This window comes from Neovison vison, chromosome 4, assembly GCF_020171115.1.
Source record: "Neovison vison isolate M4711 chromosome 4, ASM_NN_V1, whole genome shotgun sequence".
NCBI classification, from domain to species: Eukaryota; Metazoa; Chordata; class Mammalia; order Carnivora; family Mustelidae; genus Neogale; species Neogale vison.
This window is the reverse complement of record NC_058094.1, coordinates 178,744,134-178,769,871: the sequence shown is the minus strand read 5'-3', so window position 1 is coordinate 178,769,871 and position 25,738 is coordinate 178,744,134. Positions and strand designations below refer to the sequence as shown.

The following is a 25,738-nucleotide window of genomic DNA, read 5'->3' as shown; positions in this document are numbered from 1 at the left end:
AGGCAGAGAGAGACGGGGCAGCAGGCTCCTTTGCTGAGCAGAGAGCCTGTTGTGGGGCTCGATCCCAGGACCCTGAGGTCCTGGCCTAAGCTGAAAGCAGAGGCTTAACCCACTGAACCACCCAAGTGCCCCTCTTTGTGCATCCTTAAGAAGCAACTCCACATCCATTTAAGTTTGATTATTAGGTTGCAGCAAGTCAGTCTCACCTTCAGGATCCACATCTGGTTCTAGTTCTTTTGCTGTTTCCACCACATCTGTAGTAACTTCCTCCACTGAAGTCTTGAACCCCTCACGGTCCTCCATGAAGACTGGAATCAACTTCTTCCAAACTCCTGTGAGTGGTGATATTTTGACCTTTTGCCATGAATCACAATGTTCTCAATGACATCTAGAGTGGCACAACCTTTCCAGAAGGTTTTCAATTTACACTGCGGAGATCCATCAGCGAAATCACTATCTATGGTAGCCTCAGCCTTACAAAATTTATTTCTTTTATTATTATTATTATTATTATTATTTATTTAACAGAGAGAGAGAGAGAGAGAGATCACAAGTAGGCAGAGAGGCAGGCACAGAGGGAGGGGACCCTGAGATCATTGACCCAAGCTGAAGGCAGAGGCCTAACCCACTGAGGCACCCAGGTACGCCAAAAAATTTATTTCTTTAGTAATAAGACTTGAAAGTAAAAAATACTTTTTGATCCATGGACCGCAGAATGAATCCATTAACAGTCATGAAAACAATTCATCTCATTGTCCATCTCTATCAGAGCTCTTAGGTGACCAGGTGTGCTGTCAATGAGCAGTCATACTTTTCTAAAGATTTATTTATTTTATAAAAAGAGAAATCAGGATGTTGAACAGAGGGAGAAAGAGAGAGAATCTCAGGCAGACCCCCTCACTGAGTGCTGAGCCAGACTCGGGACTAGATCTCAACGACCCTGAGATCATGACCTAGCCCAAATCAAGAGTTGGTTGCTGAACCAACTGACCCACCTGGGTGCCCCATAAGTAGTCATATTTTGAAAGGAATGTGGTTTTTTTGAGCAGGAGGTCTCAACAGTGGCTTAAAATATTCAGTAAACTATGTTATAGACAGATGTGCTGTCAGCCAGGGTTTGTTACACCATTTTTAGAACTCAGGCAGAGTATTTAGCATAATTCTTAAGGGCCGTCAGATTTTTGGAATGAACATTGGCTTCAGCTTGAAGTCACTGGTGTGTTGACCCCTAACAAGAGGCTCAGCCTCTCCTCTGAAGCTTTGAGACCAGGCATTGACTTCTCTCCAGCTATGAAAGTCCTAAAAGACATCTTTTCCCAATATAAGGCTGTTTCATCTGTGTTGAAAATCTTTTGGGGCACCTGGATGGCTCAGTCGGTTAGGTGTCTGCCGTTAGCTCAGGTCATGATCCCAGGGTCCTGGGATGGAGCCCTGCATTTGGCTCCCTGTTCAGTGGGGAGCCTACTTCTCCCTCTCCTTCTGCCTCTCCCCCTGCTTGTATGCTTTCTCTTTCTGTGTCAAATAAATAAAATCTTTTTAAAAAGGGGAAAAAAAACCCAGAAAAATCTGTTGTTTAGGGAAGCCACCTTCACTGATGAACTCCGCCAGATCTTCTGGATCACTTGTTGCAGCTTCCACATCAGCACCTGCTGCTCCGCCTTGCGCTGTCATGTCATGGAGACCGGCTTTCTCCTTAAACCTCATGAACCAACCCTCTGCTTGCCTCACTCCTCTTCTGCAGCATCCCCCTCTCTGTCAGCCTTCACAGAACTGAAGAGTGTCAGAGCCTTGCTCTCGATTAGGCGTTGGTTTGAGGGAATGTTGTGGCTTCCATGTAGACCATTAAAACTTCCTCCATTCTGGGAGCAGGCTGTTTTACTTTTTTATCACTTGTGTGTTCACTGGAGTACCACTTTTAATTTCCTTCAGAAACTTTTCCTTTGCATTCACAACTTGGCCAACAGTTTGACACAAGAGGCTTAGATTGAACTTCTCTTGCTTTTGACATGCCTTCCTCACTAAACATAATCAAGTCCCAGCTTTTGATTTAACATGAGAGACATGCAACATTTCCTTTCCCTTGAACACTTAAGAGACCATTATAGGGTTATTAATTGACCTAATTTCAATATTGTTGTATCTCGGGGAGTAGGGAGGCTTGAGGAGAGGGAGAGAACCAGGGGAATGGCTCATCTGTGGAGCAATCAGAACACACACAACATTTATCGAGAGGACACCGAGACATGAAGTGAGCAAATGCTGTTGGAAAAATAGTGCCAGTAGACTTGCTCTGTGCAGGGTTGCCATGAATCTTCAATTTGAAAAAAATTCCGTGTCTATGTAGTGCAATAAGACAAGGTATGTCTGTAGTTCCTTTCCTTGGTCTGTAGCATTTCAGAGAAATGTAAAAATTCCTGTAACCTCTTTATCTGCTGTGGTTCAGATACTACCCAATTAAAATTAATCAGTGCCTTTAAGCATGAAGCAAATCATGTCTTGGGCCCTTGACAGTTATTACGGCTCTTTTCTAAACAGAGTATTTGACTGTTGCTATAAAACTCTTAATTTTCATTTTTCTTTGTGGCTCTTTTTCAAAGGATGGAGATTTCTAAAACCTGATTTATTGCAATGTCAGAACTATGCCTTAGTCTTTATGGCATTTTGTAGTTAATTGTTATTACACTGGAATAGAGCTTCATCAACAATTGAAACATTTGTGGATATCCTAAACAAAAGTTTCATTAACTTATTTATTAAAATGTACTTCATCTACCAACTCTACTAGAAAACCACACTCTCTTACTTGAATATTTCTGATAATTTGCCAACATTTCTTTGTTATTTCATTATTCTGTAGTGGGCATGAATCTTATGCTCTTAACACAGGTATGTAAGCCCTATCTTTATTTTTTTTAAATTGAACATAAGTTTTATGCCAAGCCCTCATTTTATAGAAGTTTAGTAAGGCCAAATCAACATTTCTTCAGTCAGTTCAGGCCCTTTCTTCCCCTACTTCCCCGTGTACCTTTAGGATTGAAAGTCAGTCCCAGGAGTGCCAAGACTTCCCAATGGGTAAGATGGGGGTGGGAATAAGCCATCTACCCCCAGGTGATTGTCCTCTGTTCCCAAGGTATTGAATATAAATTGGTCTTCATTCATCAGACACGATATATCCTTATTTCTGCTCTGTCCTGTCTCAAGGGCTCTCCAGGCTATTCTTTTTTTTTTTTTTTTTTTTTCTTCACACTACAACAGTTAATTTTATTTGTTCAAGGGCTCATACTGCAAGCATTAAACCAAGCATGGGCTTTGATTCTGTGAGCCCAGATTCACATATTTAGGAAGATAAAAGCAAACTGCCATCCATGTATATGGATGAAAACTAACGGCTCACAGTTAATCACATTGCAGTTTTAAATTTCTACAGCCTAGAAGCCAGGAGTCACAGATCTTTTAGGTCTTTCTGGATGTCCCACAAGGTATCTGCACTTTTCTTGAGCTGAGCAACTTCATCATCTTTCAGCTTCTGGTTGATCACACTGGTTAAGCCCCGAGCGTTTAGGATACAAGGAAGGCTCAGGAAGACTTCGTTCTCAATGCCATACATCCCCTTCACCATTGTTGACACTGGATGAATCCTGGATAGATTTTTCAACATGGATTCAATGAGATCAGCCACACTTAATCCAATAGCCCAGTTGGTATATCCTTTTAGCTTGATGACTTCATAGGCACTTTCCACCACCATTTTATGCACTTCCTTCCAATTTTCACTGTCGTTGTCTGTTCCCATATCTGGATTCAGTTCCTGAAGAGAAACGCCTGCCACATTCACTCCACTCCACACAGCCACACTTGAATCACCATGTTCTCCCAAAATACATCCATGGCAGCTGCTGGGATGAATGCCAAGTTTTTCAGCCATAAGATAGCGAAATCTTGCAGAATCCAGATTACACCCACTTCCGATCACACGGTGCTTAGGTAGTCCACTTAGTTTCCAGGTAACGTATGTGAGAATATCCACTGGGTTGGAAACCACAATTATGATACAATCAGGACTGTACTTGACTATCTGCGGAATAATGAATTTGAAGACATTAACATTCCTCTGCACCAGATTGAGCCGGCTCTCTCCCTCCTGCTGGCGGACTCCGGCAGTCACCACCACAATCTTAGAATTGGCAGTCACAGAGTAATCTTTATCTGCCACTATTTTAGGTGTCTGAAGAAACAAGCTCCCATGCTGCAGATCCATCATTTCTCCTTTGAGTTTATCTTCCAAAACATCCACAAGGGCAAGTTCATCAGCCAGGGACTTTCCCAGAATGCTGATGGCACAGGCCATACCAACTTGTCCAACACCCACTACAGTAATCTTATTGTTTGGGACGGCTGCATCATCTTCTGCAACTGATGCAATCAGTTTTTCCTTAAGAGTTGCCATTGTGCCCGGAGAGAACCCACTTGGAGGGGCCCGCGCAGAAGACAAGGTTCGCTGCGCGTGTCTCCTACGGCGCAGGATCTGCCTCTCCAGGCTATTCTTAATTGTGACCTTCAGACACACAACAACACTTGGATGCCCTTCTCAGAGATATTTATTAACAAGTAACTTTCGTGTTTTTCTCCATCTTATCACTCCCTATCTCCCACAGCAAGGGAGTCTGTTTCTCCTTTAGGATAGGAAAAACTGGATTTTATATAATCATGCAATTTTCTCCAATCCATTTGGTAATGCATCCTTTTTTGCCATATCCTCAAAAGATCAGGCTATTACAACTAAAAAAGAAAAGATCTGCTTTTCTACACATCTCTTCTTCTCTTTGGAAGTAGTAGATAACTTATTCTTCAGTTTGAGGTGGGGAAAGATCATGGGACAGAAAGGAATTATTAGAAATGAAAAGAACACCAGCTTAATATATGAAATATTATTCACAATCATTATATTGGAACTTGTAATATATGATGAATACCTATTGTACAGTATAGATTTTTAATTTTAGTTTGATATTGTTTTTCTACTTTATTAATATTATTTCTATGTGTCCCAGTGAAGAAATAGAAGGCATACTTCATCAGTGAGAGATGGCTCACTGGCATGGATTCTGCATGATGAAGATGTGGCCTTGGAAATTTGATTTTGGGTTAAGAACTGGGAGTACCTGATATTACTACACATATTCTGCCTCCGGGAAGATGGAATAAACCTACTCTCCCCTGTTCCTCCCACTAGGTATAACTAAAACCTGGATATTATGTATAAAACAAATATAAGAAGACTCTGTAGAGACAAGAGGCAGGGACTAGGACCTGAGGAATGACATGATGGTGAGTTCCTTGGGTTTTCTTTCTGTCTCATAGATTTCAGACTCAACACTAAAGAAAATAGCAACTCAGAAAATGCCAGTGGGTGCAGATTTAAAAAAAAAAATGTTTTGAGAAAAGTTTGATCTTTCTAGCCAAAGGACTAGGAAATGGACAGTCTCACAAGACAGAAAACTTATATATAATGGCCACTAGACTTCGGTCAAATTCCACAGAAATATGTATGGTCCCACTACACCTTCTCTAGCTGAGAGCAAGTGAGGAGCCTAGGCTTCTGCCCTCATGAGACTGTAATGAGGCCCACAACACGCCCACAGGGAAGGTGTCAGAGAAGGCTGAGTAGGGATCTGGGACCTCCATCCCTGCTAGGCAGTAATGAACACCCCTCCCAGCCCTTGCAGTGTCAGTGGATTACACCCAAAGCCTGGGCTGCTTCTCCCACCAGCTGGTAAGGAGATAACTCTTCTCTGCCCCATTAGCATGGTGTAAGAGGGGCTTAATGGGGAGTCAGAACTTTCCCCAGCCCTCAGTGGTAATGAGGCCATCTTCTTCCCTCACCATGTTAGTGGAAGTAGTAGTGAGGCACCCCTCTTCAGCCAGCGTGGCATCAGGGAAGACCTAGTGGGAAGGCTGAACTTCCATCCCTGCCTAGTAGTAACAGAGGGTAACTTCCACCCTTATTGTCAATCAAGGACAAATGAGGGACTTGGACTTCTTTTCCCACATGAAAACTAAAGACAAGGAAAAGTTCTTGAAAGCAGCCAGAAAGAAGTGACACATTACATTTGCCTATAGGAAAAACAAAACAAAAAAACAAACAATTTAAATGACAAGCAGATTTTTCATTAGAAACCATAAAACACTGGAAGGGAGTGACAAACATTTTTCAAGTGCTAAAAGAAAAGAACTTATATTCAGTGAAAATATCCTTAGGAATGAAGGGGAAGTGAAGACTTCTCAGATAACAGAAAGCTAAGAAAATTTGTTGCCAGTATGTGTATACCCTAAAAGAATGGCTAAACAAAAACAAGACAGAAATGGCAAAAGAAAGAATCTTAGAATATAAAAAAGGAAGAAAGAATCTGGGAAAAGCCAAAGGAAAAAAAATGAAATGATTGAGTACAATAGATTTCCCCTCTGGAGGTTTTTTTTTGTTTGTTTGTTTTTGTTTTTTTAAAAGACTTTATACCTCTAGAGTTTTTTTTTTTTAATTTTTTTTTTAAGATTTTATTTATTTATTTGACAGAGAGAGATCACAAGCAGGCAGAGAGGCAGGCAGAGAGAGAGAGAGAGAGGAGGAAGCAGGCTCCCTGCTGAGCAGAGAGCCCGATGCGGGACTCAATCCCAGGACCCTGAGATCATGACCTGAGCCGAAGGCAGCGGCTTAACCCACTGAGCCACCCAGGCGCCCCACCTCTAGAGTTTTTAAAAATTATCTTGGATTATTGAAGCAAAAATGTTAACTGTCTATGTGGCTCTCAGAATATGGAGAGAAAATAATTAAGGCAATTATAAATGAGGGTGAATAAAAGGGTATAAAGAGAAATAAAGTTTTTGTGTTTCACTCGAACTGGTAAAATGTTGACACCAGTGACTCTGATCAATTAGATGTAAATAATGTAATGAATGCCTAGAGCAAACACTAGAAGAGCTCTACAAAGAGATACATTCAAAAACATTACAGGTAAATCAAAATGGAATTCTAAAAATGTTCAAGTAACTTACTGGAAGGCAGGAAAAACAAAATAGAGATCAAACACAAAGTAAGAAAAATGGCATATTTGAGGCTTAACAAATCAATGATTATATTCAATATAAACAATTTTTTTTTTAAAGATTTTATTTATTTATTTGAGAGAGAGAGAGTGTGAGAGAGAGCATGAGCGAGGAGAAGGTCAGAGAGCGGAGCAGACTCCCCATGGAGCTGGGAGCCTGATGTGGGACTCGATCCCGGGACTCCAGGATCACGGCCTGAGCCGAAGGCAGTCGTCCAACCAACTGCGCCACCCAGGCGTCCCCAATATAAACAATTTAAACATACCAATTAAAGACAGAGATTCACACTGTATATTTAAAAACGTGACCCAACTATGTGTTGTACAAGAAACTCACTTCAAATAATTCAAATGATATATGTGAGTTAAAAGGATGGAAAAATACATACCATGCAGATCTTAAGCAAAAGAGAGCAGAAGTAGGGGTATTGATATCAGATAAAGTAGACTTAGAGCAGAGAAAATGACCAAGGACAGAGAGAGTTGTTACATAATGATAAAAGAGTCAAACTACCAGTAAAACCTAGTAATCCCAACTCTTTGTTCACCCTATGACAGAACTGTGAAATACATGAAGCAAAAACTTAGAGAACTAAAAGGAAAAATAGACAAATTCACAATTCTAGTTGGCACCATCAATATTCCTTTCAACAATCAATAGAACAACTACAGAGAAAATCATCAAAGATATAGACGATTTCAACTAATAGGAGCTAATTGACATATAAAGTACTTCACCTAATAGCAACAGAATATATATTCTTTTCAAGAACCTATGGAACATATACCAAGCTAGACCATATCCTAAGCCATAAAACAAACCTCAACAAATTTTAAAGAATTGAAATCATATAAAGTATGTTCTCTGACCACAGTGTAATCAAGAAATGGGTATCACAAAGATGATCTAAAAATTTCAAGCCCTAGGAACTAAACAACACACTTTTGAATAATCCATGGGTCAAAGAAGTCTCAAGAGAAATAAAAAAAAATATACACTGAACTGAATGAAAATGGAAATACAGCATATGAAACTTTGTGGGGCCAAGTTCAAGCAGTACTAACAAGGAAATTTATAACACTAAATGCTTGAATTAGAAGGAAGTTCATAGATTGTTTGTCTAAGTTCTTCCTGAATGACAATACAAAAGTGCAATGATAGAGCAAGAATTGAGCTTTTGGGATTATGACTCTATCTTATATGGACAATGTTACCACCTGGCATGTTCCCTAATTATAGACCTGGGTACCAAGGGAAGGTGTGCTACTTAGATATTCTGAATCTGCTCTTGTCCTATACAGTTACCTTGCTTCATGAATGTTTTTCATCCTTGGTTAAGAATAAATCAGGAACTACGTTAGATACAGGGTAAGCTGCTGTAACAGAATATCCTAAAATATAGTTGCTTAAAACAGATGTATATTTCCTTATCATCTTACAGTTCAGTAATTGTTGGTCCAGGTAGGTGAGTCTGCTTAGCTCCATGAGATCATTTAGTGATCAAGTTTCCATTAATCTCTTTGGCAGGACTGTCCAGTAGATATGTCTGCAATGATGGAAATGTATTTTCACTGTCCAATATCATAGCCATTAGCATGTTTGAAGTCAGAGGCCATAATTTTTAATTTTATGTAATTTTAGTGAATTTAAAATTAAAATTAAATGCACACTGGTGGTTACTGTCTACCACATTAGACATTACAGCTATGGATATTACTCTGTTCAGCAAGATTGAAGCTGATTCACTACAACATTTGTTTCTAATCCACAGAAAGGTGAAACACTAGAAATGGGGGGGCAAGTAATATCTTTTTTGGCAAGTGAAAGTAAAATTACAACATCAATTCTACTCACGTTTCCTTGATGAAAACTTAGCCACTCTATCGGGGTTTCCCAGCACCACCCTCGGGTTCAGTGATTTACTAGGGAGGACTCACAGAACTCAGTGTGAATGAGTCACAGGATTCAGACTCATGGCTGTGATTTATTACAGCAAAAGCATGCAATGCAAACTCAGCAAAGGAAAGAGACACAGGGGGTGAATTTTGGAGGAAATCAGGCACAAACTTCCAAGAGTCTTATCCCAGGGGAGCCACACAGGATGTGCTTAATTCCTCTAGCAATGACTTGTGACGACACGTCTGCCAGGGAAATTCATTAACAGCTTGGTGCCTGTAGTTTTTATTGGGGTATCCTCTGCTTTGCACATATTAAAATCTCATATTCTCAGGAGGAAAGCAGGTGATTAGTATAAACCATATGGTTTGTACAGTTTTGGCACTCTTATCATAGGGAAAGTTTTAGATTGATGTAAGGGAGTGTTTACCAGTCAAGTTTCCAGATGCCAGCCAGGGACCAAGCTTACAAGCAGTCTTTTCTAATGAGCCATGTGCTTTCCCAGCATAGTAACACCTATCTGCAAAGGAGAATAGGAAATGTAGTCTCTTGATGGGGAGCCACAGGTCCATTTCAAACTATTACTCTGAAGAAGTGGAGAATTGATTTGAAAGGATAATGGTTCATGGAATTTACACACTTTGTGACTGAACACAAGTTGCTTAGACTCCCAGCTCCTTTGGTTAAGACATGTGTCTCTGAAGTAATACATACAATGAACCATATAGGGCACGCAGTAAGTGCTCAGTGACACTTCCACTTCTATTATCATTATTAATAGTCTATTCTTAGAGCTTGTGGGCTGGTTCATCCCTTCCTTTCCATTCTTAACCCACCAGAAACTTGGAAGTTTTATTAGAAGTTGAATCTGGACCACTGCCTTCCTTTTGGCGCTCTCTATTACAGATTGTTGCTATCCCTTCTTGCTTTGAAATCTTACCTTGGGTTTCTCCTTCATCACTTCTCTGAATCTTCTTATATTTTCAACCTCCCATTGTTCATTTTCCCCATTGGTGAACATGAACCTCCCTGCATTCTTCAACGCTGGGCTAGCCCAAGGTTGCTGTATTTGCTTTATGTTCATGAATAAAGCTTAAATGTCATTTTCTTCTGGGAAGCCTTTCCTGAACCCTCTACTTTTGGCTCTCCTATTGACTGTGTGCTGTTCTTGGTAGCTGTGTTAGTTTCCTATGGCTTTTGTAACAAATTATCATAGATTGGGTAGGTCAAAACAACAGAAATTTATTCTTTCACCAGTCCGGAGGCCAGGTGTCCAAAATCAAGGTCTGAGCAGGCCATGATCTTTCTAAAGGCTTTAGGAGAGATCCTTGTCTTGTCCTACCTTCTGCTGATTCTGACCGTCCTTGGTTTGCAGATCATCTCTCCAATATCTGCTTCCCTTTGCATGGACTTGTGCCCTGTGTGTCTCTTCTCTTCTTATAAGGTCTACCCTACTGACCTCATTGTATCTTGATAACATCTGCAGAGATCTTATTTCCAAGTAAGCTCACATTAGCAGGTACTGGGGGTTAAGACTTCAACAAATCCTTTTAGGGGACACAATTCATCTCATAACAATAGGACACACACTTAGCATACAGCAGTTATTTCTTTGAATTGTTTTCTCTAGACTGTAAGCTCCTTGAGAACAGAGACCTAGTCTGTTTTACTCATCAGTATAACCCCAGGGCCCAGCAAAGAATCTGGCACATCACAGATGCTCAGAGAGCATTTGAACAAATGAATAAATGAAAACTCTGAAATATAAAATTCTTTGTATTTTATTCCTCCACCTAATCCCAACTTCTTACCTCTCTCAAAGCCTCGGTGGCCTCTGTGATTCCTGAATCTTGGTCAGTAATCACCAGATCCTACTGAACTAACTGCTACATATCTTTTGAAGATGGCTGCTATCACCTTCCTTTTTCTAGCAATTACCACCAACCTAATTCAGGATATTGTCATCTCTCTCCCCTGGGCTAATGATGTTCCTCCAATATCCTCTTTCAGATCCTTTCCTATCCATTCTCCATATTGCAAATGAGGGGTCATATTAAAATGTAAATCTCATATGTCCTTCTACTACATAAAATCTGTCAATACCTTCTTCTCACATATGGCTGTCCATATGCTCCCAGCCTCCATTCCCAACCTCTCAGCCACCCTCCTTGTTCTTTGTGTATTGGACATAACGTAATTCTCATTGTCTTAGCCAGTTCTCTGTTGATTCAGACTTTTGCACATGCTCTTCCCTTTATCGGGAGTGCTCTTCCCACCCATTTTAGCCTAACTCCTACATATCTTTTACATCTCAGCCCAAATATCTCCCTCAGTTAAGACTCCATGAGTGCCCTCCCCAGGCTTATGTTTCCCTGCTATTGGTGCCCCCCAAATAGGTTCTCAGCAGACCTCACATTTCTCTTTTGTAAACCTCCTCACACTTTACATTCTTTGTTCATTGTCTTCCATGCCACGTGAGGGCTGGGGATGTGTCTAGCTTGTTCATCTCTGCATCCCCAGCATTGCCTGACTTATATATGGACTCAAAAAATTTTTGTTTGAGGAATTGATGCATTGGTCAACTGCTATTTCTCTTTGTTCTTTGATTTGGCTCCCACTTTGGGAAACCCACTTGTGATGCCTGGTTCATAGAAATCAGAGTATGTGGCTTTTTTCTTGTTTGGCTCCTTTTAGTCCTTGCTTCTGTGGACCTTCTTTTGCTCAGTAGAATTCTTCCCCTGGTGGAAGAAGTCTGTGATGACCAAAGTGGGGAAAGCTTTAATAGAAGATAGAACTTTCATATTTATTGGGCTGAAAGGGGGAAATCTTTACCAAATTCCCAGCACAGTGTTGAGGTGGGATAGTGGGCTATGTGTGGTTACTCAGATTGCCTCTCTTACCACAAAGAATATTGCTGGTAGGAAAGGAAATATATACATGTATATATATACATGGATATGTGTATACACACACACACACACACACACACACACACACTGACTATTCATTGCCTCCTCTACATCTTAGACTGTTTCTTCCTAACTCTTGCTATTTTTCTTAAAGATGAAGATATGTAAGGACACATTATTTGTAATTTCTCCACTCATTGACCAACAGTATATGTCCCCCCAAATTGAAGTGTCTTCTGTTTCTATGTATATGGTTTCTTCATTTAACAAATGTTTACTGGGGCCTCTTATGTCCAAGTTCTGGGCCATGGGCTCAGGATACAAAGATGAGTACAATAGAGTCTGCCTTCTTGAAGAAAGAAGCCTGACTGGAAAGATATGCCATCTGGGGCAGTGTGGTAGGTGCTACGATAGAGAGGTATGTGTAATGTTGAAGGGACTCAGAGTGGGGAGCCAGAACTTCTAGTTATTGTTTGGAAGTGCACATTGCTTGGTCTGTACAAGTAGTTATGTCATTTCAAAGGCTTTTGATCAAATCTGTATTAACATGTTGGGATTTTTCTACATCTTTGTAAAGGTTTCCTGGGAAGCAGCGGGACCTAAAGGTTAGGAGTAGGGGGCCCGAAGGCAATTAGACCTGGATTTAAAATCTGGGCCTGTGCCTGACCTTCCAGCTAGGTGACTTGGGGAAATCCCTTACTCTCCCATCTCCATAAAAAAAACACACAAGGGCGGGGATTAAATATCATAGATACAACATGTATGGCACGTGCCTGCTGTAAAGTAGGTGTCCATTCTATCTTTCCCTGGGTGACTGGAGCTCTTTTTGGCTCTTAGTGGTGCTGGTAACAGAAACTTGTTTATGTTAAAATCTTCACGGGACACACAGAGGCTTAGTTGACTGATTTTTTTTAGAAAGATGTTTATTGGTATAAAAACAACTTAAACATTATATAAATACAATATAAATATCTCTTTTAAAAATATGCATAAGTTAGCCATATATTTGAGGTAAACCTACATATTCCAAGAAATGACCTGACTCCAAAACATTGAGGATATTCAAGCTGCATAGCATTTTATGTTAAATTTTTCAAGATGAATACATAAAATATTTCAAGTGGCACTTCATAAAAAATATAAATATCTATTACTTATATAAATTAACTCAACATATTTAAATATCAATAAATTAAAAATAATTAAAATAGTGTCCTAACGCTCATACCTTTAGTTCTTCACAGAGAACGACATAAGTTATGTGCCCAATGGACAGGTTTCTAACCAGAGAAAGGAATGCCCATGAACTACAGCAATCTTAGATGCCCAGGCTACATGATCCGAATGGCCCTCAGGCTGAACTGCAGGAAATCCTCAAGGCTCCGTAGGATGAGGTGAATTGTTACGTGTTTCAGCCACTTGTCCTGAGACTTGAAGAGAGCCTGCAGGCTGGAATCTGTGGTAGGGTTGGGGGTGGTCACTTCAACCTGATTCTTCACATGAGGGGAAAAGAAAGTGAAAGAACTATTTAAATATTGAACAAATCCTTTTGAGTGGAGGGATGCTCTGGACTGTGAGAAGACATTCAAATTTGGCGTGAAGGAGACTACTTGGTGCTGCCTGCCCTAGGTAGGGTGAGGTGCCCCTCCTCCAAGCCCACCTGAGCCCAACCCAGCGTGAAGGCCTTTCACAGCAACTGAATTCTAGTCATCCCTTCACTGGTCTTTCTCTGTTAAACCATGAGCATCTCGAGGGCAACCATTGTATCTTGTCTTCTCTTAAGCTAGACAGTGCCTGGCACATAGCCTCATCCAGCTGGCATCTTCTGAGAGTCCACTCATCTAATGGGGTGTAAGGATGACCAAGAGACACGTTTTCACAGACCCACTGACAAGAGTCTAGGTAATTGTGGGAGGCCTTGCATCTCCAAAGTGTGTTTCTAGGGCACTGCAGTGTTGGCATCACCTGGGCCTTATTAGGGATGAGAGTCTCGGGTCTCACGCCAGACCTGCTGGATCCAACTCTGCACTGTGACAAGATCCCCACAGGTTTGGTGTGCAATTGAAAGTGGGAAAAGCCCTGGTTTAAGGCAAACAGCCAGGAAAGGTAGTAGCAGTATCAACACCACTGTGCCTGCTTCTGTGGAGACCTTCCCACTGTGCTTTGTTCAGAAACTCATCCCCACACTGTGCCCTCAAGCCTCCATTCAGTGACATTTGAACGGCTTTGTAATGACCAAAGCCTTTGGTACTTTCTCTTCTAGCCTTTCACCATTTCTCTACATTAACTCTTCTGGCAAAGAGTAGAGGGAAAGAGTTGAAAATACCACAATGACAAGGATATCATTTGGCAATAATTAACATATTAAAATAATTTTTGTGCTCTCTGTTCTTTTTTATCATGGATCACTGAGCAGGATTGGATGTGTGCTTCCTTCTGCCTCTACAGATTTTTTTTCATATTTCTTAAGCTTTCCTAGTAGAATTTGATGTTAAAATCCACTTAATTTAATATAGTTTTAAATATGGTTAGTGATGTCTTTTACAGAAGAGAGCCAAAAGAAAAAAAAAAAGGTTTCAACTATCAGGAAATATTTCTTAGATCCTTTCCTTTACATGTAGCTATCTCTTTTGATTGGCTTTGCACTCCCAAGTTGCCTAGGTCCCTTTCTTTGAGCCTGTCTTCCTCACACCAAGGAAGGGGATGATGGAATGCTCACCATGGGCCTCAGCTTCTGGAGAAGGTGTTTGGTGCTGATGTACACAGAGTGGGCATTGTTCTTATTACCCTCATAGTTGGCCTCTAGGTATTTCAGGTGTATCTGAAACTCCTGAAGACCAGTGGTGATTCTTGTCATACAGGTCTCCTAAGAGGAAAGATGGGAAAATTGGTTATTACTAGAAAGATATAATCAATGTTAAAAGTTAAATTGCTACAAGTCATCAACTTCTTCCTCTGCCCTTCCAGGGGACTTCAAATACTTCTGAGCATTGTATTTTGAGACATCAGACAGCCTCAGATGGCCCCTTTTTAAATATCTGGACAGAGACATTACTTTATCAGTTTTACCCAATGCCTGATAGGTGCAAGGGGGTCCTTCTCTAATTCTCCCCTTAATATCCTCCCTTGTGGCTTTACTCCTGCTGTTGTCAATATGGGCTGAAGCCTTTAGCGGATGCCACTGTCTGGAAGGAGAAGCAGGTAGAGAATGACCTCTACAGGAAGGGCAGACCTGGGTCCTGCTAAAGGCAGCCAAGGAGGAGATGGACCACCTTATCCAGAATGTATTAGCTAAACCTGCTGGGGTTTCTAACATTTGACAGCTGTGAAAATCCCAGCACAGAAGGGCTGTCTCTAACCATGCCATTCAAAAATAACTTGCCTTTAGGAAGATTTAAGTTGGCCTCCTCCTGAAATTTACATGACATTCTTTACATTGATCCCCTTCTTTGTTTTCTGCCTAGTCTGTATGTATACAGACGCTGCATGTAAGAGGGAGAACTTTTGACTAAGGAGTAGCTAAAAGTGAACGTGATGTGTTCATACCTGATTGAATTGAGACTGGAAGCATTTGTCCTTTTCTGCCAGTTTTGGAAGATTTAGGTTGTTCTCTGCCAGTGCCTCCTTGTTGTCTTCACATTTGTTATACTTTTCACACATCTGGGAAGGAATACCAGAACTGTTATCATTTAAGTGCCTCTAAAACAAACACCACTAGAGGGCCGATTCATGTTTTACCACTGCAGGAAGTTCTCTAAGAAAATGAACAGGGCATTAGCCTCCAGGCAAATGAGGTCTAGTGAAGATGGGCATGCTTGGGTTCAATGCTGAGTTCACCTATGACTTCACACCTGTTACCTATCCTGAGTCTCTGCATCCCTATCTCTTCAAACTGGGGATAATGAAACTCCTCCCCTGTAAGTTGTGTGTGTGTGTGTGTGTGTGTGTGTGTGTGTGTGACGATGAGCCATATCTATGAAAAGTGTGTGGCACATAGTAGGAACTTGATAAGTGACAGCAATTTTGATGATAATTGGGTGAAAATGATTTGAGCTGTATCACGTTCCAGCTAGAAGGACCTATGAAATCATCTAGTCCAATTCCATAATTTTACAGAGGGGGCCCAGAGGTGGTAGGGAATTCGCCAAAGATCACAAAGCTGGTTCAGCAGAACCAGAACTGGATTTGTTTCAGGGCTCCCATTACTCTCCTCAGTTCTTTCCTTTCCACCAAACAGGGCCAAATTACCCCTTACCTTTGAAGCTTTGGAGCTGCTTTAACCTACCTATGATCTTGCCATTTGGATCTTATATGCTTTAACCTACCTATGATTTTGCCACTTGCATCTTATATGCTGGAATTACTGTAGGGAGTCCCTAACCACTGAACTCCCATAACCTAAAAGTCCTATGATTGTCCTGAGAAGCTCAACATTGCTTTCAGGTGGCACTTTGCTAATCCTTCCAAAGTCCAAGAGACACAAGAAAATTGAAAGACCTTATTTTTTTGGTTAGGGATAAGGAAGTCCTGGGAGACAGTGATGCCCAGCTCCTGCCAAGTATGGGACTGGGAATAGGGCCAGAGGGCATGGATTTCAGCCCCACTGTATGTTTTCCAGGAGGGAAAGGAGCTCCCTCAGACCAGCGGCAGAAAAGAAGTACAGCAGACAGTCTGCCCCTCTGGCTTGAAATCTGTACTGTCCCAGAACCCAGCTCAGACCTCCCAGTGCAGAAGCCCTTGTCCACATCCAGGGGCCAGGAGATGAATGCCCACACAGGCCCTTTATCACCCTCAGTTGAGCCTACCCACCTCCTTTTTCAATGCAGAGATTTTGCCAAGGATGAACCTAATGAAGTCTTCCATTTTGTCTGCAGAGGTGAGTGGTGGTCTGTTTGAGGTGCCATCATCTTTGGAATCTCCTCCCAGGGGTCCCGGGGTAGGGAAAGCAGTAGCCATCACCAGGAGCAGCCCCAGAGAGAAGGCCACTGGACTGAAGGCGCCTGTGCCGGAGGCAAGGGAGAGCAGCCAGTGAGCAGAGTGCACCGCTGGGGGAGCTGTGCTTCTGGCTGCTGGCGCCCTGCCAGCCCTCCCAGCGGACACACACCCCTCCCTCCTCCTGGCCAGGCGGCCGGGCGGTTCCAGGGCTAGGGATTGCCTTCACTTACTTGTGGAGAGGGAGTTCATAGCTGAGGTCCTGGAGGGCAGATGGATCTCTCTCTTTCGTTCCTGGTGGGCTCCAGGGCAGAATGAACCTCAGACATCCCCAGTCTCATATTTATTGGGGCTTGAGACTCTAATATTGAGACTCATGGGAAAATCCCACATTTGATAAATCTTTGTTGGAGGTGGGGGTGGGGCCAGAGCGGGTGGGGCTGATTGGAAACCTTATTAAGATTGTGCAATGTGACGTCCTTTAGCATCACAGGAATCACAACTCGGGGAAAAAGTGCTGCTTAGGTCATTAGGAAGGCTAGAACTAAGAAGCAGGATCACACTTCCTTTACTTTCTTTTCTGCTTTTTTATTTTTTTAAATTTATTTATTTATTTATTTATTTTAGTGACTCAGCATTTTGGCATGGCTTAAGAGGGAAAGTAAAGCTGAAGTCTTGCATGAAGTTTGGGGCGGGGTGGGGGGGGAGTGCGGGCAGGGTGAGAAGCTAAGCCTGGCTATGATTTTAAAAATACTTCAATTACCAGATTAACAGACTAGGATTTTGTATTCCAGCTAACTCGTATTTGTAAAAACCTAAGATGTTTTGACGTGAGCTTCCTCAGACCACGACACAGCCCAGTAGCCTGGGGTTTCAAGTAAGGTGCCACCAGGAGCCATCTGCAGGACTTCCCTTTCCTGGCTGTGTCCGTGACCAGCTGTTGCAGACTGCCTGCCTGCCCCCAGATCTCACGCTCTCTACAGGTGCCTCCAGGCAGAGTGTGCCGTCCGTGCTCGTGTACCTGACTCCTTTGTGCCACCATGTGGCATCTACCAGTTTCTTTCTCACCTCTTCCAGACCACTTGAGCCGGGTCAGCCTCAGCCCTCTCTCCCTGGGGCCCCTGGTGAAGACTTGGATCTCTGTGCCAAGGGGTTTGCCTTGGGCTGCTGGCACTGTCCCCACTGCTGGCAACAGGGTGGCCCTACTCCTGAGATGGAGGTCTGAGGAGCCCAGGTGGTTCTCGTCTCCGCTGGGGCCCTCAAGTTAGCGACACCCACTTGGTTCAGGGCAAAAGTAGAGAGAATACCACTTACCTCTTTGATGGGATGTCAAAGAAGGACCTTGTGACATTTTCTAGAGCTTGTGTTCATAACTTTCTTCTGCTGTATGACTTGTCTTGAGTTCAGAGGCAGCTGGGCAGAAATTTCCTAATGCAGACAAGGATCTAAGGTTCTGAATCACGCTTGCCCTAGGTTTTCTTATTGGGTTGAACCTGTACAGCTTGTACAGGTTCCCTCTGCCCTTATAATGACGTCTCTTGCAGGAGGGTCCTTGGTCTCATGCAAATGGGCTCTAGACCAAGCTGCCCTACCAGTCTCTCAGACACCCAGGCAGCTCACAAGATTGGTTCCAAGCTGCAACTAGGACCCTTGTACAGCATCAAAAAAAAAAAAAAAAAAAAGAAAGAAAGAAAGAAAGAAAGATTTACAAAACACTGTATTATCACTGATCAGCTTCTTTGCTTTGCAAAGATCTCATCAGGATTGCGAAAACAAGGACCTCTGCTAGGGTATTTAAAATATGAACCGATTTACTCAAGTTTTGTTTTGTGAACAACACTTTAGGACTCGCCTGTTGGGGAAAGTGAGGTCATCCATTCTTTCACTGACTTTCTAAACAGAGACAGGTCCTGTGGCGGTAGTGGGGTTTTTTGTTTGAAAATGAAAATGGGAGAGGATGGTTGAATGTTTTCGCTTTTACTGTTCTTGGGTCTTGAGCAACTCAGACACCCCCAGCCGAGTCCTCTCTCCTGCACTGAATGAAGCCATCTCTCCTGGCCCCTGCTGTGATGCATGCAGTAGGCCTCTGTAATGTGGGATTGCTTTTTCTCAGATATCTGTGTTTTAGAAAGTATGACTTGGTAAATTTCAAATACTTAGTGACTCAACCACATACAGATTTTTCTTTTCAGTTAAATGTTCTTAAAGGGGCACGTGGGTGGCTCAGTGGGTTAAGCATCTGCCTTCTGCTCAGGTCATGATCTAGGGTCCTGGGATTGAGTCCCATGCTGGGCTCACTGCTCAGTGGGGAGCTGCTTCTCCATCTCTAGCTCTCCCTGTTTGTGCTCTCTCTCTGTCAAATAAATATATAAATACAATCTTAAAAAAATACAAGGTTTTAAAGTAGGAAGTACATGTATCATGATAAAATGTTCAAACATGACATCAAGACATACAGGGAAAAGTAAATCTCCTTTCTTTCCAACTCTTCTCCTCAGAGGTAGCCCCTGACCCACAGTGTTTTCTTTTCTTTTTTTTTTTTTAGATTTTTAAGAGAGCAAGAGCGTGTCCACATGCTCATGTGAGTGAGAGAGAACAAGGGGAGGGGCAGAGGGAGAAAGAGAATCTTAAGCAGACTCCCCACTGAGTGGGAAGCCCCACATAGAGCTTCATCTCAGAACCCTGAGATCATGACCTGAGCCGAAATCAAGAGTCAGACACAACCAACTAACCAACTGTGCCACCCAAGCATCCATGACCCACAGCATTTTCAACTAAATCCTCTGTTACCCTAAGCTGGGTGAGGTTTTCTTAGCAACCTAGGTACATACTTCTGGAAAACCTCTGGAACACTCTGGATTTACATGATTGTTATATATTGTACACACATGCATACACATTTGTACGTAAATATACACACACTACGATTTCCTGTTGTATGGATGCCACCTAGGCAGTTCTCTACTGCGTGGAGCACAGGATTTTGAGTTGTACAGCATGGATTTAAAGCCCAGCTCTATGACGCTTACTGTATGACCTTGGCTAAGTTCCCCCAAGGATCTGTGCTCTTGTTTGCTCATCTAATAAAACTGAGATAATAGCAGTGCTTCCCATATCGCTGTTGTGAAGACTGAAAGATGAAGTGTGAAAAATCCCTGGTATGTAGTAATGTTACAGGATTTTCTCCTTCAGTGCCCGTTGTTTCTTGGTCACGCTGCTTAAAGAATGAAGAGGTAGACCAGGTAGCATGATGGGCAGCAAAACAAGGTTTATTGAGTGGTAGTACAAAGTCCCAAAGAGGGAGGGGACCTGAGAGGGTTGTCCTGGAAGTTTTTAAGTCTAGAGGTTTTTATGGACTTGTTAGTGGGCTATTTTAATCTGATTAACCCTCCCTGTGCCCATCATCCAATCAGGTTTTCATCTACCTATCACATGGGAGAGGGTGGAGGGCTCCTTCCAGGGTGGTGTACGATCCTTTTAAGGGTGGTTTCCTCTTAGGGATGGGCCCCTTGGCCCTGCTTGCCTGTTTTCTAACTCTCCTTCATCAGCAATGCCGGAGGAAACATTTGATCTCCGTAACATTCTGTGCACAGGGTCCCTGCCTTGGAGAGGTCCTTCAGCTCAGCTCTGTCTTCCCCCGTGCGGTCCTGCCTGCTGTGAATGAGCCAGGCCTCAGTGCCAGTGATCAGCTGGGGTCTCCCAGTTATTCTTCCTCTGAAGAAATGAGATTCTATGTTTTGTTGAAAATGCCTTTTGGCAAAAGTGGAGAATGAAGGAAAAAAGTGGTTTCTCCCCTTTCTGAGAACATTAAGATCCCCAAGGCTGGTCTCTCAATTTGGATATTGAGCCTGCTTGTGTTTTTCTCCTACACCATTTCCAAGGCTTTCTGCCAAGTGTTTTTATGACAGAAACCCCCAGCCTTCCCTATCCATGGTCATCATCATTGTTCATAGTCTTGAAAGTGGCCCTTTAGGGTGAGGGGGTATGACTTCATCAGACCTTATACTTCTGGCGACCTTATGCTTCTGTGCATCAGAGAAAGTGGTATGGAGATGGGAATGCATGTGTATGGGGAGGCTGGAGGATACTGTCTGCCACCTTGCACACTACAAGCCTCTGGGATCTATATTAGTATCAGTGCTTTGGGCTGGCATTTGCTTGTGGGAGAAATGGGCTCTTTTTTGCTCCAAAGCACTAACATAACATCTGTAACTCCACCATGGTAGCTTCTTTTCTTTGAATCTCAGCGGATCTTCTACTTGGAGAACTCATGCATCATATTTTAATATGTAAAAAATGACCAGGAAAGGCCATGCTGTCAGCAATTTATTTATTAATAACCTCAGTTTTGGGATTGCACCATAGCTGATTTGAAGTGACGGGCAGCTGAGACTAAGAAAGGCAGGATGATGGGAACCTGTGGGCAGGAAGATGAGAACCCAAGTAGCTTTGCATCCTTTACCACCTTATCTAGGCTGGCTGGTCCTGTCTGTGCCCCTCAGAATACTGCCCATGACTGCTTTCCTACATGTTTGTGGGGTCCACTTCAGAGAGTTCATCACTGCATTCAAGGTGAAGGAGAAAAAGTAACTTCCATTTGGCCTTAGGCTCTCAGGAGAAGAGGTGTTCTCCACATCTCAGGTTAAAATGTGGTGTTGTGCTCTCTGTCTTTATTATTATTATTATTTTTAAAGGTTTTAAAATTTACTTGACAGAGAGAACACAAACAGGGGGAGTGGCAGGCAGAGGGAGAGGAAGAAGCAAGCTTTCCACTGAGCAGGGACCCTGACATGGGGCTAGATCCCAGGACCCTGTGATCATGACCAGAGCCAAAGGCAGATACTTAACTGACTGAGCCACCTGGGGTACCCCTGGAATGGAACCCATCCATTCATCCAATAAAGATAGAGAGTGTCTCTGTCTTTATTCCAGGGACTGGGGATGGGTGGGTCTGTGATCTAGTGAGAGGGAGTATCCCAAGAACAAAAGAGAAGTCATTGGGTACTAGGGAACTTGCAGTTGCTGTCAGAATGTGGTTTCACTTGTCACTAAGTCATAAAAAGTTTACAGACTGAAACAGTGGGTTATTTAACAGCTCCTTCTGGGGTTGGCCCCCGCTAAGCGGACACCAGGTCAGTAAGGCTCTAGAAAATGTCTGCTTTGGGAAAAGCGGTGGTATTTACTGAGAGAGAGAATATGAAGGATATTTGGTATGTCTACTTGGAAAGGGCTGGCTGATCTTGGAGGACAGCCCTACCTAGAGACCAGAGCTCTGGACAGTTCCCAGCCTGGCCCAATCCCAGTCCTGGCCAGCACAGTTTGACTCTGATGCCCAGTTGTCACTCCTGGTAACTTCTTGATTTGGCTTCAGCTTTTCTGAGGGCAAAGGTGTGCTGGGGTTGTGTCTCGCTCTCCCTAACCCAGGAAAGGGGCATATCGGCCTGCTGGGTGCCTGATCCCACACTATATGTGGAGGTCAGTGAGGAGGCTCTCATTGTTTTGCTATCAGTGTTTTGCCTTGATACCTTCCCCTACTGAAGTGGAAAATCCCAGGCATTTTAGGAGGGAAGTGGCCTCTCTTGGGGCCACAGTGTAGACTCCCCTTGCCTTGGGAACCGCCCCCCTCCTCATGTCCCCTTTCCTCTGGTCTCCAGGCCTGGAAGAGAGTGCTTGAATTTCCTGATGTTAATAAGCCAGCTGCTCTGAAGCTGGTTTGGTGATGAGAATTTGGTTTTCTGATACTGAAGGAGTCCCAGTGGCCCTGCGCCCTGGGACAGGGGAGGTCATTCAGGCTCAGTTTCAGTGCTTCATCTCTTCTCTATCTGTGGGGCAGGCCTTCTGTGTCAGTGGCTGCTGGTTCTGCTTTACAGTAAGGAAACGTCAACTTGTCAGCAAGGAGCACTGAGTTAATTTATTCTCACGAGTCATTTGAACCATCTTTGGTTTCTCCAAAGGTCTCAGTTCTCTTGAGTTCAGTGTCGTAGGCAGAAACTAAACATGCAAAAGCAATGGCTGGTTCCTTCCACTCTTTCCCTCAAAATTAAGGTACTAAGAACCCATTTGAAAGCATCACATGTAATGGTAAGACCAGGGGATTCTGCTGGGCTGGCTATGACGTATTTTACCCCCTTTCCCTGCCCTTTTTGCTACTTATTTGCTGAAAAGAGAGTGTCTTTGTCTTTCTGAACCAAACCTCATATATGTTCTACTTCGCAAGCTGCATCTATGAGGGTAGGGAAGGTCTCTGTAGTTCTCATGGTGGAATAATTTCTATGATATACTTTGGACATTTTGAACACTCTGTAATTCTGAGATGTTGGGGCTTATTCCTGAAGAAGGGTCCACCTGGATTAATTAAAACTATTATAGAAGAATTCAGATCCAGGTAAGCAGGTCAAAGAATCATAAGTAATTTCTGCTGAGCTAGTGAGTTCTGTATATCTATGTTTGGGTGTGGTTGTAGGCAATGCAGAGCAGAATCCTTGACCATAGCCATGGCTCCAGGGGGTGCTGCCCTCACTGTGTAGGGGTGGCCTTAGTGGTCTGGGTTCCCAGGAAGCTGGGCTGGTGGTCTGCTGTCCCTTTGGTCTGTTGGACCTGTAGCTCCTACTGTGTTGTGGGGTTTCCACAGTGGTCTGGGTTTGAGCAACAGTATTATGTCCCCCAAAGGACTCTGTGGGATTACGGCCCTTTGTCTCCCATCTTGGAAGACATGTTGCTTTCGTGCTACTTTGCTACAGGTGACAGGTAGTGGCAGGAGGGAAGGCACGGCCTGCTGCACTAGTCAGCTTGGCAAGTGAACAGGATGCACAAAGTGGTTTCCTCCACTCTGGCATTTGAAATTATCTTCTGGTCATACTTTTCTTGGGAGCCAATGAGCTTTTGAAAGGAGAGACTGCATTTCCATAGGTTTGTTTGGGGCCTTGATACCTAAGCAGTTGCTGCTAACTGCCTCAGATTCTCTTGTCCTTCAGGACAATCAGCAAATGAATAATATATACTCCTGTATATATATATATATATATATATATATATATATATATATATATATATACTCCTGTAATATATACTCCTTTCTCTGTGGCAGGTTTGTTGACTGAGGCCCCAGTAAAGCTATTGAAGACAGCAGGTATGTAATATATCTGGGGCAAGTCAGGTGTGAGAAGAAATTTGGATTCTGGGCTTTTTCCATCTGATGTCGTGTGGCCACTCTGTTGGCCAGGTTTGTGAAGGCCCCTTTTGGCCTTCCTGACTTGTCTTGGATTGCAGAATTCAGAAGGAGGTTTGGGCTTTTTGCTACCAGCAAGAACTTTTGGCTGAATGTAAGATTTCCATGAATTAGGCTTGTCTTTTCACTGCATTGCTGAACCTTTAGTTTCTTGTGTTTCTTCAGTGTCGGCTTCTGGTGGAGATGAGCACCGTCATGATGAATAACGAGAGGATTTGGGGGTAAATGCTCTCTGATCTCAGGGATTCATTAGAGAGATACTCTCCAAATTTCCTCCCTGCTCCAGTATTCAGTATTCTGTGGATCTTCACTAACCATGCCTAATAATCCAGAGCCTACTCTTCATGGACTCTATACTGGGAAATAGTTCTTGGAAATCTGAAAGTCTAATGTTGTCTTCCAGTTCACAGCTGAGTGTGGTTGCTTGGGGACCCTCCCATTTTGACATGCCTGGGATCATGGCCCCCCCAGGCAGAATAAACTGATATAGAAGATGTTGAAGCTTACACATTTCAATGCAAGGAAATAGCAGGTTTATTAGTCATCATACAAGCAGGAACAGATCAGTATTCAAAATTTTAATTATTTTTAACTTCAAAAAGAATTATACAAGTAATGCATATTCAGTGTAGAAAACAGAAAATAGAGAAAGGCAAAAAGGAAAAAAATTGCAAAATAATCTGATCACTGAGTGATAATCATTGTTATCACGAGGTTGTAATCATCCTTGTTATCTTTCTATGTACCTATACATACCTAAATGTACAGGAAATAGAAAAATATCATACATAGTGTGTTTTCTGCTTTTCCTTTCGATACTACATTCTGCATATAAATGTGCTCACCTCTCTGAGTAGAGGTGAGATAAATAATGGCTGCTGAGCAACCATCTCAGCATAAGACCAGGATAGAGCCCAGGCAGAGGTGTGGTGGGGCTGGCTGGTTCAGCTCAAGAGAGCCGATGTGCTCATTTCTTCCCAACTCTGCATTTAATGATCTCCACTGGTAGCTTCACAGTAGACAAGGTGGGAGTGTTTACACTATGGAAATTGGCAAATGCTACCAACCAGCTTTCCTATGAAGGGGAAGGGATACCAGTGGGCTCAAGGGAATAAAGGGATATTTTGGAGGCAAAAATAATGCAATCAGAGATTGGTGGTCATAGGGGTACTATTTAAGGAATGCAGGAAAAGCATGTATCAAAGGCATTACTTGCTCTTACACTTCAAAGGCAGTTGGGCATAAGGTTTTTTCTTTAATTTTTTAATTTTTTATAAACATATAATATATTTTTATCCCCAGGGGTACAGGTCTGTGAATCTCCAGGTTTACACACTTCACAGCACTCACCATAGCACATACCCTCCCCAATGTCCATCACCCCACCCCCCCTTCTTCCAATCCCCCTCCCCCCAGCAACCCTCAGTTTGTTTTGTGAGATTAAGAGTCACTTATGGTTTGTCTCCCTCCCAATCCCATCTTGTTTCATTTCTTTTTCTCCTACCCCCTTAGCCGCCCATGGTGCATCTCCACTTCCTCATATCAGGGAGATCATATGATACTTGTCTTTTTCCAATTGACTTATTTCACTAGGCATGATACCCTCTAGTTCCATCCACGTCATCGCAAATGGCAAGATTTCATTTCTTTTGATGGCTGCATAATATTCCAT

At 42.8% G+C, this 25,738-nt stretch overlaps 2 protein-coding genes across 2 annotated transcripts; both read right to left on the bottom strand.

Moving 5' to 3' along the window:
- Positions 1-3,240: 3,240 nt before the first annotated feature.
- LOC122904895 (L-lactate dehydrogenase B chain-like) lies at positions 3,241-4,506 on the bottom strand. Its single transcript, XM_044246198.1, has one exon. It carries the CDS (start codon positions 4,445-4,447, stop codon positions 3,443-3,445), a length of 1,005 nt encoding a protein of 334 aa, XP_044102133.1. The 5' UTR covers positions 4,448-4,506; the 3' UTR covers positions 3,241-3,442.
- Positions 4,507-13,113: 8,607 nt separating this feature from the next.
- On the bottom strand, positions 13,114-17,203 carry IL6 (interleukin 6). Its single transcript, XM_044244553.1, has 5 exons — positions 17,072-17,203; positions 16,716-16,906; positions 15,453-15,566; positions 14,626-14,772; positions 13,114-13,399 (listed from the first exon to the last, which is right to left on the bottom strand). The coding sequence occupies exons 1-5, from the start codon at positions 17,088-17,090 to the stop codon at positions 13,238-13,240; spliced, it is 633 nt and encodes a 210-aa protein (XP_044100488.1). The 5' UTR covers positions 17,091-17,203; the 3' UTR covers positions 13,114-13,237.
- Between the last annotated feature and the right edge of the window lie 8,535 nt (positions 17,204-25,738).

Bases quoted from the DNA above. Each gene is read 5' to 3' on its own strand.
- IL6 (XM_044244553.1), bottom strand. The intron at 15,567-16,715 runs GTGGGTAGGCTC...ATTCCTTCCCAG, and splicing joins TCTCTGCATTGAAAAAGGAG to ATGTGTGAAAAGTATAACAA. The intron at 14,773-15,452 runs GTATGAACACAT...CTTTCCTCTTAG, and splicing joins TCCAGTCTCAATTCAATCAG to GAGACCTGTATGACAAGAAT.
- LOC122904895 (XM_044246198.1), bottom strand. From the start codon at position 4,447: ATGGCAACTCTTAAGGAAAAACTGATTGCATCAGTTGCAGAAGATGAT.